Source organism: Poromitra crassiceps (assembly GCF_964638095.1).
Source record: "Poromitra crassiceps genome assembly, chromosome: 1".
In the NCBI taxonomy this organism is placed as follows: domain Eukaryota; kingdom Metazoa; phylum Chordata; class Actinopteri; order Beryciformes; family Melamphaidae; genus Poromitra; species Poromitra crassiceps.
In genome coordinates, this window is record NC_139623.1 from 3939608 (window position 1) to 3951634 (window position 12027).

General features: G+C 46.2%; 1 protein-coding gene across 1 annotated transcript in view; it reads left to right on the plus strand.

Annotated features, from left to right (window-relative positions):
- The window catches only part of LOC310783989 (myelin basic protein-like), a 99989-nt gene that overhangs the window by 9322 nt on the left and 78640 nt on the right, over positions 1-12027 (plus strand). Inside the window, exon 2 of the mRNA XM_083644935.1 lies at positions 4271-4329. Coding sequence (XP_083501061.1) covers positions 4285-4329 — 45 coding nt within the window. The 5' untranslated portion in view covers positions 4271-4284. The remainder of the gene's footprint in view (positions 1-4270; positions 4330-12027) is intronic.

Below are 12027 nucleotides of genomic sequence, written 5' to 3' on the forward strand. Positions count from 1 at the left end.
TTGCTTTTAAAATGTACATCAGTATACTATCACTCACCAACAACAGTAAACACTAGTATGTTGATTGGTTGAGTGTTTGGTGCATCCGGTCCTTCAGTCTTCGCTATCTTAGAGGGGGCAGTGACAACAAGCCGCTAAGGGGCGCAAAATCTCATCAGCATGAATTTCATACTCCCATAAGACTCTATATTGTGTGACTCTGATCAGTGCCTTCCTGGGAAATTAAACTTGAACATTTGTGCTGTTCCGGGTGAGAGCAAGTTGAGGTACTGTACTAAATTGCTCTGCAGAAAAATAGAAGCCTTTCACCACATTGTTTACTTAGCTCTCAACATCCAGCTTCCCATGAGTCATAGACGTCTGAATTAGCCTAATGCTCACTGCCCCTTGGAGGAAGTATCCTTTACAGAGAGAGAGAGAGAGATAGTGGGATCCTACTGTTTTCAAATCAATTTGCACAGTATTGTTTGTTTTTTGTCTTTGCTAGTTAGATTGATTCTCTAAAATAAGACCACAAACTTTAGTTGACAGTTGCTAATAAAGAATCCCTCATTGCGCTGAATGCATTGTGCCACCTGATTGCTGCCAAGAGTTTTCTAATCCATACTTCCTTTTGTCCGCATTATAAAAAAGCTTTTACTCTGCGATCCTTAGAGGGAGATTTATGTTGCAGTTGCACCAAGGTAATATCCCTTTCAACAGACAGAGAAATAAATACAGTACTTGTGCCATCTCTGGTCTCACACTGCTAAGATTCTTTTTAATGGTTGATAAAACATTACCTGATGCACATTTCCACTTTCCAGCAGTCAGCCTGGAGGACATTTCATTCATGATTTCTCTATCTGTGGTTCAATCTATCCAGCAGACAGTCCCAGCTATTACGCATGTCTCTCTACTCCAAGACGTTAAAATCCTTGTTAGCCACTCTGCAAAGAGCATCATATTTGATCATACAGGTGGAAACAGAAGACATGATTAGGAAGTCAGTTTAAAGGTATATTGGTGATGATCCCCATAAATGCATTGGTCGATTCTGAGGTTGATTGATGTTATTATGTTGAGGTAATAGACAGCTAGCTGAGTAGTGGCATGAATGCTACAGTCAGACTAGATAATTACTCACAGCAACCGTTTTGAGGTGGTAAAGCAGGTGTAACCAATAGCATTAATGAGGGACCTGGCACTGGAACACCTAAATGGAATGGAACCACCATTAATGGTATTGGTTACACCTGTTTTACTTCCTGCTTTACCACCTCAAATCCGTTGCTGTGAAATGGGTATAGACCAAATCACCGTGACGTCACCATGTAAACAAATTTACTTCCGGGTACCACTTGGGGAAGGCGGCAGGTTTAAATGTGCGTGTTGTCAAATAAATGCTGTCAAACCCTCTCGTTGTTTTCGGCCAACTACTTTCAATTTAAATGGTTAAACGGTTGGTAAACATGCTAGTCCGACGTATCTAGCCTTTCTTCTGTGTTTGTTTTATGTAGTGTTAGCTAGCTAATAACGTTTGTTTGACTGTCAAACTCGCTGTTTTTTTGCAGTCGTTAACGTTACAGACAGAGTAACCTCGCGTCACCAGGCTCTTCTCGGCGAGAAAGAGCCTGGTACAGACAGAGCTACTGACGCCACGTCAATTTAATTTAGCTTCAAGTCTACTCTAGTCTGGTCCAACAGGTAAATTAGCTAGTCTGGTCTCCACTAACGTTAGTGAAAGTGTTGTTATGAATGATATTAAACAACAACACAACACGGACGAACCATTTTTGTCTTCTTTGTCTGTTTTTGTCTTCAACACGTCAGTTTGTGCCGTCCACCGCCATTATAATGTGTGGACCTCAGGGGTACCCGGAAGTAAATGTAAACATCCCGCTGATTTGGTCTATATGGAGTCCTTTTAGGTGCTGGCCCATATGTAGCTAACCTATAGTGCTATTTCCCCATCCTAATGAATTATTAATGTAGCCGACTCTTGAGACTTTAGGCTATAATTGATGAGGTTTTAGCTTGTGTGGTTTATGTGAAGGAGAGAGATTCCACATGCTTTTTGCGCCCCCTCTTTTTTTGTCTCTGCTCTTTCCAACACCTTTCTAAATTATAGACCCATGTGTGAGCAAAAATGCAGGCCAGGTAAACACACTTTTGACGACAGGTCTCTCTCTCTCTCTTGCTCTCTCTCTCTCTTGCTCTCTCTCTCTCTCTTGCTCTCTTTCTCTCTCTTGCTCTCTCTCTCTCTCTCTTGCTCTCTTTCTCTCTCTTGCTCTCTCTCTCTCTCTCTCTCTCTCTTGCTCTCTCTCTCTTACTCTCTTTCTCGCTCTTGCTCTCTCTCTCTCTCTCTCTTGCTCTCTCTCTCTTACTCTCTTTCTCTCTCTTGCTCTCTCTCTCTCTCTCTCTCTTACTCTCTCTCTCTCTCGCTCTCTTTCTCTCTCTTGCTCTCTCTCTCTCTCTCTCTCTCTCTCTCTTGCTCTCTCTCTCTCTCTTACTCTCTTTCTCTCTCTTGCTCTCTCTCTCTCTCTTGCTCTCTTTCTCTCTCTCGCTCTCTCTCTCGCTCTCTCTCTCTCTCTCTCTCTCTTGCTCTCTCTCTCGCTCTCACTTTCTATTATGTAACAGTCTTGTCCTGCAAGTCCTTGCAGGATCTCACTTGTGGTTGTGTAACATTTGGGAGTGAAACTGGCTCCCATTCAGTTACTATACACAGAATCCCTGCACTCTCCATTTCCCACAAACATTTGATTGGCTACCGACTCCCCAATGAGTATCACTATTGGCCCAAATTGAAAGGCCAGAAACTGGCTTCATAACTGAGCCTTTTTGGTTGGTCAGCAAAAGTTTTCAGCTTCTTATTTTTCTTCTTATTTTTTCTTCTTCTTCTTCTTTTTCCCGGCTAGTTGTTTGTGCTTTCTTTGACTGTAGGCATGATGCAGCCCATTCTCTTGAGTTCATGAGTGCAATTTAAAAGTTAGAATTAAAGTTTTTCACCTGGACCTACCTAGTTCTCTGTAAGGCTAAACCGTTATGCCATACTGTTATGAACAAGACAAGAACTTCTGGTTGCATCTCAAACAGCCTGCTTAATGTATGAGCTTTTCAGCTGCATTGCAGATCTTTTGTCAACCTACAGTACATGATGGTATTATAATGTATAATGTATTGTATAATATATTATAATGGAGGTTCATTGGAGAATCAGCTGTGTGCAAATAATGGAAAGGAATGAAAAGGATTGTTGTGGTGTGGCTGTACATTAATTTAGTAATGCTTGCATTTAAGTAATTAGACATTAGTAAGTTAATATTACGATTTTTTTCTTCTGCATTCTGGAAACACCACTGCAAATCACAACGTGTCTCTCGAACAAAACAAAGTAAGTAGCTAGTCCTAGCCTAATAGTGTTTAGTCCAGTGGGCAATAGACTGGGGAAATTTATGAAACCAGTCCTGAAATGTCATTCTCTCGAAAGCTTGGGGAGGCGCACGTCACGGTCCGGAAGTGACTTCACGTACGATTGGCCTCAATGGAAAAATGAGCCGACTTCTCTCTTGGTCTGTGTCTTAAATACACATTTTCTGAATGAGTTTATGGTCTGAATAAACAATTTCAAGTATTTTTCATGCTCTCATGGGCTCCGTTTTCTAAATTATGGTCCCATTTCGAGTAAAAGAGGCGATAAAAAAGACTAACTTTTGGAGCGAGGTTTCCTTGATTGACACCAGCCACAGCAAACCAGATGATCCCAACCACAGCACAGCCAGTTGCCAAGGCAGGCTAGCTAGCCTAGCAACGTAGCCATAGATTAAAAGTAAACTACCAGAAACAGAATTATCTTTATGATCTTTTAATGATGTTAGTAGACACACGTAACAGTATAGATCCCCGTTATGAGGGCAGTTTATCAAAATAACACCTATATCGAAATCGGATTTTAGCGGACGGGCAGCGACCATACAAGCCGGGGCTTCAGAACTGATCACCTGGACACATTTTACGGCGAAATGATCTGATAAACTGGTCTGTGCAGCTCTGTGGTGATTAGCTAATGTCTTCATAGCATTGTGATTAGGGCTGGGCGATATGACGATATATTTCGTCTGGACGATAGAAAATGTATTTCGTCTCATATGATGCTCTATCTTCTCTGTATCACACTACAGTTCCAATGAGGACTGAAGTGATAGTACATCTTGCTCAGATAAAGAGGAATATCTAGTCTTCTGATAATATGCTGTTCCACTGGTGTAAAGTCATTTTCTTTGCTTCACAGCCTCTGTCAGCAGCATGGGACAGCATCTAGGAAAGAAGGAGCCACCCGCAGACAGCAGGGTAAGAGTCCTAAGCTAGGAGCTTTGATGCAATGGCTTTGTGCATGAGGAGTAAATGAGCTTCTAATGGCTTGAAATGTGTGTGTTAAGGTACGCAGGTATCATAGTCATTTGAGAATGAAGTGTGTGCTGTAGAATTTCCTTTTCCTTATCTTTTTGAGCACTGGCCGATATCAGTATGCAACAGGACTTTGTACTCTGTTGTTGTAGAAAAACTGCTCGGCTCCTGAAGTCAAATTGAATGATGGCCTTTACTAAGCTCTCAGTCAATGTTAACCACATTATGCCTGTCTTGAGTCTGTTTTATTCTGCATGGTTTTATCCAAATCTCGATTTATATAATGGAGCACAAAGGTGAAAATACTCAATTTGTCACCGTTTGTGTACTTTTTCTCCAAGGACATTGCACAGAATGCTTATTGTACAGGGGTGCAGTCTTAATTGATTTTTGTAGTCAGGGTTGTGAGCGCGTACTCACTCAGCTCTGCCATTTGGAACACAAAGTGATGTTTTGTGGTAATCGTTTCCCCCATAGGCAGCAGGTTATCTCATCTTTCAAAAGGATTATATTGAGACGGCACGATCCATGAATAATGTGCCAATCTTGGATATCTATAATCTCATTATGTTTTATGAAGATTTAGGTGACACGGTGAAGATGTATTTTGGAGAACAGACAAAGGATGAGGTAAAGAGTTGAACATGGTGTCTACTGAGTCATCCATCACGTCATGATGAAGAGGTAAAGAGCTGAACATGGTGTCTAGTCTACTGAGTCCTTCATCAGATCATGACGAAGATCAGTGTTGAATAGATGAGTTTGCCTCTAAGGTATTTTTTATCCAGGAGCCAGCTGCACCTCTGTACATAAGATAACAAAGTGTTTAGTTTACTAAGTTGACATTTACACATCAGCATAGTTGTTATTGTCGTTACACCGATCAACTTCCCTCTAACTGTTGTGTAGCTGATTAACGGTAACCGCTAGAAAACACACTAGCCTAGGAATCCATCCTATGAATCCTATAATAAGAATGAGAAGTGTCTGTGTCTGTGTGCGTGTGTGAGTGAGCTGTGCCGTTTTACGTGCGATCGGGCTGAAACTTTGTGGTGGTGTAAAGAGCACCTGTGCGCGTGACCTGACGGGGCCAGATTTTTTAATTAAGGTGATTGCCCTAATTACCTAATGATGTGATGTCATCAGTGATGATGTAATCAGTGATGTCATCCTTCCTGGCTGTCTGCTATAAGAATGAGAAGTGTCTGAGTATGATGTCATCAGTGATGATGTCGTCAGTGGTGTCAATCCGAGCAATTGTGATGTCATCAGTGAGTGAAAAAAAAAAGATCACGCCATGTTTTTAGTTTTAGTACATGCCAGATATGGTGAGATGTGTTAAGCCCCCGTACACGCTATAACAATAAATCTCTTAAGGCCCATTCACACTAGCTATAAAGACAACTATAACAATAAAAAGATTTAAATGAGATGGAACCAAGAATACCATTATAGTTGTTGTTTTGGGTTTTATGGTTATAGTTATATTGTGAACACAGCCATTCTATTTACTTGTAACAATTTAAATCTTTTTATAGTTATAGTTATCTTTATAGTTATCGTTCTAAGTGTGAATGGGCCTTTACACACATGGAGGACACACTGAGCACCCAGCGTTTTGAATTCCTTCTGCTTAGGTTGAATTGATGCAATGTTCTTACTTACCAAGTTTTGAAGGACGGTGTTATGCACACTATATTTTAAACAGTTTTTCCTCCTATGTCTGTTTGCACCAATCAACTGTCACACTTTCCATCCTTGGCCTTGGCAATTTCTGATGCATTATGATACGCTTTGAATTTCTATGACTATTCTAAAGGCACAATCCTTGCAGCGACAACAATGCATGTGTGAATTTGAATTGGAGAGAGTAAATGTGTGCATCAAGGGTGACAGTAAACCCTGCCCAGGTACACCAGGTACACCACCTCTAATTTAACCAGTGATCAGCAAGACTATTCAGCCAATTTGCACTATAAAGCCCATCTGTGAAAGATGTAGTTCTTGCGGTTTCTGGTGGGGGGTGGGTTTGAAATCTTTGACCTTTCACTGTGACTGCACCCACCATCTCTTATTGTTGAATCAGACGGTATGCTCAACACAGTTCAGATGAATGAGACAGAGACACACAGTGCTGGTTGATGGATTGTGTTTGTATGCTGCTGCTCTGCGACATCTGTCTGCAGGCTATTACTCCCTAATATCGCTATCGGCATTGGCCCCAAAAAGCCACTATGGGTCAGGCTCTAGTTTCTTTAGCTTTGGCTTGGTCTGGCCTGTGTGTAGCTGTGTGTAAGCTAGCCTCGCTCCAGTATGGGTCAGGCTCTAGTTTCTTTAGCTTTGGTTTGGTCTGGCCTGTGTGTAGCTGTGTGTAAGCTAGCCTCGCTCCAGTATGGGTCAGGCTCTAGTTTCTTTAGCTTTGGTTTGGTCTGGCCTGTGTGTAGCTGTGTGTAAGCCAGCCTCGCTCCAGTATGGGTCAGGCTCTAGTTTCTTTAGCTTTGGTTTGGTCTGGCCTGTGTGTAGCTGTGTGTAAGCTAGCCTCGCTCCAGTATGGGTCAGGCTCTAGTTTCTTTAGCTTTGGTTTGGTCTGGCCTGTGTGTAGCTGTGTGTAAGCTAGCCTCGCTCCAGTATGGGTCAGGCTCTAGTTTCTTTAGCTTTGGTTTGGTCTGGCCTGTGTGTAGCTGTGTGTAAGCTAGCCTCGCTCCAGTATGGGTCAGGCTCTAGTTTCTTTAGCTTTGGTTTGGTCTGGCCTGTGTGTAGCTGTGTGTAAGCCAGCCTCGCTCGCTCCAGTATGGGTCAGGCTCTAGTTTCTTTAGCTTTGGTTTGGTCTGGCCTGTGTGTAGCTGTGTGTAAGCCAGCCTCGCTCGCTCCAGTATGGGTCAGGTTCTAGTTTCTTTAGCTTTGGCTTGGTCTGGCCTGTGTGTAGCTGTGTGTAAGCCAGCCTCGCTCCAGTATGGGTCAGGCTCTAGTTTCTTTAGCTTTGGTTTGGTCTGGCCTGTGTGTAGCTGTGTGTAAGCCAGCCTCGCTCGCTCCAGTATGGGTCAGGTTCTAGTTTCTTTAGCTTTGGCTTGGTCTGGCCTGTGTGTAGCTGTGTGTAAGCTAGCCTCGCTCCAGTATGGGTCAGGCTCTAGTTTCTTTAGCTTTGGTTTGGTCTGGCCTGTGTGTAGCTGTGTGTAAGCCAGCCTCGCTCGCTCCAGTATGGGTCAGGCTCTAGTTTCTCTAGCTTTGGTTTGGTCTGGCCTGTGTGTAGCTGTGTGTAAGCCAGCCTCACTCCAGTATGGGTCAGGCTCTAGTTTCTTTAGCTTTGGCTTGGTCTGGCCTGTGTGTAGCTGTGTGTAAGCCAGCCTCGCTCCAGTATGGTTCAGGTTCTAGTTTCTCTAGCTTTGGTTTGGTCTGGCCTGTGTGTAGCTGTGTGTAAGCCAGCCTCGCTCGCTCCAGTATGGGTCAGGCTCTAGTTTCTCTAGCTTTGGTTTGGTCTGGCCTGTGTGTAGCTGTGTGTAAGCCAGCCTCACTCCAGTATGGGTCAGGCTCTAGTTTCTTTAGCTTTGGCTTGGTCTGGCCTGTGTGTAGCTGTGTGTAAGCCAGCCTCGCTCAAGTATGGGTCAGGCTCTAGTTTCTTTAGCTTTGGCTTGGTCTGGCCTGTGTGTAGCTGTGTGTAAGCCAGCCTCGCTCCACTATGGGTCAGGCTCTAGTTTCTTTAGCTTTGGCTTGGTCTGGCCTGTGTGTAGCTGTGTGTAAGCCAGCCTCGCTCAAGTATGGGTCAGGCTCTAGTTTCTTTAGCTTTGGCTTGGTCTGGCCTGTGTGTAGCTGTGTGTAAGCCAGCCTCGCTCGCTCCAGTATGGGTCAGGTTCTAGTTTCTCTAGCTTTGGTTTGGTCTGGCCTGTGTGTAGCTGTGTGTAAGCCAGCCTCGCTCCAGTATGGGTCAGGCTCTAGTTTCTTTAGCTTTGGTTTGGTCTGGCCTGTGTGTAGCTGTGTGTAAGCCAGCCTCGCTCCAGTATGGGTCAGGCTCTAGTTTCTTTAGCTTTGGTTTGGTCTGGCCTGTGTGTGTAGCTGTGTGTAAGCCAGCCTCGCTCCAGTATGGGTCAGGCTCTAGTTTCTTTAGCTTTGGCTTGGTCTGGCCTGTGTGTAGCTGTGTGTAAGCCAGCCTCGCTCCACTATGGGTCAGGCTCTAGTTTCTTTAGCTTTGGTTTGGTCTGGCCTGTGTGTGTAGCTGTGTGTAAGCCAGCCTCGCTCCAGTATGGGTCAGGCTCTAGTTTCTTTAGCTTTGGCTTGGTCTGGCCTGTGTGTAGCTGTGTGTAAGCCAGCCTCGCTCCAGTATGGGTCAGGCTCTAGTTTCTTTAGCTTTGGTTTGGTCTGGCCTGTGTGTAGCTGTGTGTAAGCCAGCCTCGCTCCAGTATGGGTCAGGTTCTAGTTTCTTTAGCTTTGGTTTGGTCTGGCCTGTGTGTAGCTGTGTGTAAGCCAGCCTCGCTCCAGTATGGGTCAGGCTCTAGTTTCTTTAGCTTTGGTTTGGTCTGGCCTGTGTGTGTAGCTGTGTGTAAGCCAGCCTCGCTCCAGTATGGGTCAGGCTCTAGTTTCTTTAGCTTTGGCTTGGTCTGGCCTGTGTGTAGCTGTGTGTAAGCCAGCCTCGCTCCACTATGGGTCAGGCTCTAGTTTCTTTAGCTTTGGTTTGGTCTGGCCTGTGTGTGTAGCTGTGTGTAAGCCAGCCTCGCTCCAGTATGGGTCAGGCTCTAGTTTCTTTAGCTTTGGCTTGGTCTGGCCTGTGTGTAGCTGTGTGTAAGCCAGCCTCGCTCCAGTATGGGTCAGGCTCTAGTTTCTTTAGCTTTGGTTTGGTCTGGCCTGTGTGTAGCTGTGTGTAAGCCAGCCTCGCTCCACTATGGGTCAGGTTCTAGTTTCTTTAGCTTTGGTTTGGTCTGGCCTGTGTGTAGCTGTGTGTAAGCCAGCCTCGCTCCAGTATGGGTCAGGCTCTAGTTTCTTTAGCTTTGGTTTGGTCTGGCCTGTGTGTGTAGCTGTGTGTAAGCCAGCCTCGCTCCAGTATGGGTCAGGCTCTAGTTTCTTTAGCTTTGGCTTGGTCTGGCCTGTGTGTAGCTGTGTGTAAGCCAGCCTCGCTCCACTATGGGTCAGGCTCTAGTTTCTTTAGCTTTGGTTTGGTCTGGCCTGTGTGTGTAGCTGTGTGTAAGCCAGCCTCGCTCCAGTATGGGTCAGGCTCTAGTTTCTTTAGCTTTGGCTTGGTCTGGCCTGTGTGTAGCTGTGTGTAAGCCAGCCTCGCTCCAGTATGGGTCAGGCTCTAGTTTCTTTAGCTTTGGTTTGGTCTGGCCTGTGTGTAGCTGTGTGTAAGCCAGCCTCGCTCCAGTATGGGTCAGGCTCTAGTTTCTTTAGCTTTGGCTTGGTCTGGCCTGTGTGTAGCTGTGTGTAAGCCAGCCTCGCTCCAGTATGGGTCAGGCTCTAGTTTCTTTAGCTTTGGCTTGGTCTGGCCTGTGTGTAGCTGTGTGTAAGCCAGCCTCGCTCCAGTATGGTTCAGGCTCTAGTTTCTTTAGCTTTGGCTTGGTCTGGCCTGTGTGTGTAGCTGTGTGTAAGCCAGCCTCGCTCCAGTATGGGTCAGGCTCTAGTTTCTCTAGCTTTGGTTTGGTCTGGCCTGTGTGTAGCTGTGTGTAAGCCAGCCTCGCTCCAGTATGGTTCAGGCTCTAGTTTCTTTAGCTTTGGCTTGGTCTGGCCTGTGTGTAGCTGTGTGTAAGCCAGCCTCGCTCCAGTATGGGTCAGGCTCTAGTTTCTTTAGCTTTGGCTTGGTCTGGCCTGTGTGTAGCTGTGTGTAAGCCAGCCTCGCTCCAGTATGGGTCAGGCTCTAGTTTCTTTAGCTTTGGTTTGGTCTGGCCTGTGTGTAGCTGTGTGTAAGCCAGCCTCGCTCCAGTATGGGTCAGGCTCTAGTTTCTTTAGCTTTGGCTTGGTCTGGCCTGTGTGTAGCTGTGTGTAAGCCAGCCTCGCTCCAGTATGGTTCAGGCTCTAGTTTCTTTAGCTTTGGTTTGGTCTGGCCTGTGTGTAGCTGTGTGTAAGCCAGCCTCGCTCCAGTATGGGTCAGGCTCTAGTTTCTTTAGCTTTGGCTTGGTCTGGCCTGTGTGTAGCTGTGTGTAAGCCAGCCTCGCTCCAGTATGGTTCAGGCTCTAGTTTCTCTAGCTTTGGCTTGGTCTGGCCTGTGTGTAGCTGTGTGTAAGCCAGCCTCGCTCCAGTATGGGTCAGGCTCTAGTTTCTTTAGCTTTGGTTTGGTCTGGCCTGTGTGTAGCTGTGTGTAAGCCAGCCTCGCTCCAGTATGGGTCAGGCTCTAGTTTCTTTAGCTTTGGTTTGGTCTGGCCTGTGTGTAGCTGTGTGTAAGCCAGCCTCGCTCCAGTATGGGTCAGGCTCTAGTTTCTTTAGCTTTGGCTTGGTCTGGCCTGTGTGTAGCTGTGTGTAAGCCAGCCTCGCTCCAGTATGGGTCAGGCTCTAGTTTCTTTAGCTTTGGTTTGGTCTGGCCTGTGTGTAGCTGTGTGTAAGCCAGCCTCGCTCCAGTATGGGTCAGGCTCTAGTTTCTTTAGCTTTGGCTTGGTCTGGCCTGTGTGTAGCTGTGTGTAAGCCAGCCTCGCTCCAGTATGGGTCAGGCTCTAGTTTCTTTAGCTTTGGCTTGGTCTGGCCTGTGTGTGTAGCTGTGTGTAAGCCAGCCTCGCTCCAGTATGGGTCAGGCTCTAGTTTCTTTAGCTTTGGCTTGGTCTGGCCTGTGTGTAGCTGTGTGTAAGCCAGCCTCACTCCAGTATGGGTCAGGCTCTAGTTTCTTTAGCTTTGGCTTGGTCTGGCCTGTGTGTAGCTGTGTGTAAGCCAGCCTCGCTCCAGTATGGGTCAGGCTCTAGTTTCTTTAGCTTTGGTTTGGTCTGGCCTGTGTGTAGCTGTGTGTAAGCCAGCCTCGCTCCAGTATGGGTCAGGCTCTAGTTTCTTTAGCTTTGGCTTGGTCTGGCCTGTGTGTAGCTGTGTGTAAGCCAGCCTCGCTCCAGTATGGGTCAGGCTCTAGTTTCTTTAGCTTTGGCTTGGTCTGGCCTGTGTGTGTAGCTGTGTGTAAGCCAGCCTCGCTCCAGTATGGGTCAGGCTCTAGTTTCTTTAGCTTTGGCTTGGTCTGGCCTGTGTGTAGCTGTGTGTAAGCCAGCCTCGCTCCAGTATGGGTCAGGCTCTAGTTTCTTTAGCTTTGGCTTGGTCTGGCCTGTGTGTAGCTGTGTGTAAGCCAGCCTCACTCCACTATGGGTCAGGCTCTAGTTTCTTTAGCTTTGGCTTGGTCTGGCCTGTGTGTAGCTGTGTGTAAGCCAGCCTCACTCCACTATGGGTCAGGCTCTAGTTTCTTTAGCTTTGGCTTGGTCTGGCCTGTGTGTAGCTGTGTGTAAGCCAGCCTCGCTCCAGTATGGGTCAGGTTCTAGTTTCTTTAGCTTTGGCTTGGTCTGGCCTGTGTGTAGCTGTGTGTAAGCCAGCCTCACTCCAGTATGGGTCAGGTTCTAGTTTCTTTAGCTTTGGCTTGGTCTGGCCTGTGTGTAGCTGTGTGTAAGCCAGCCTCGCTCCAGTATGGGTCAGGTTCTAGTTTCTTTAGCTTTGGCTTGGTCTGGCCTGTGTGTAGCTGTGTGTAAGCCAGCCTCA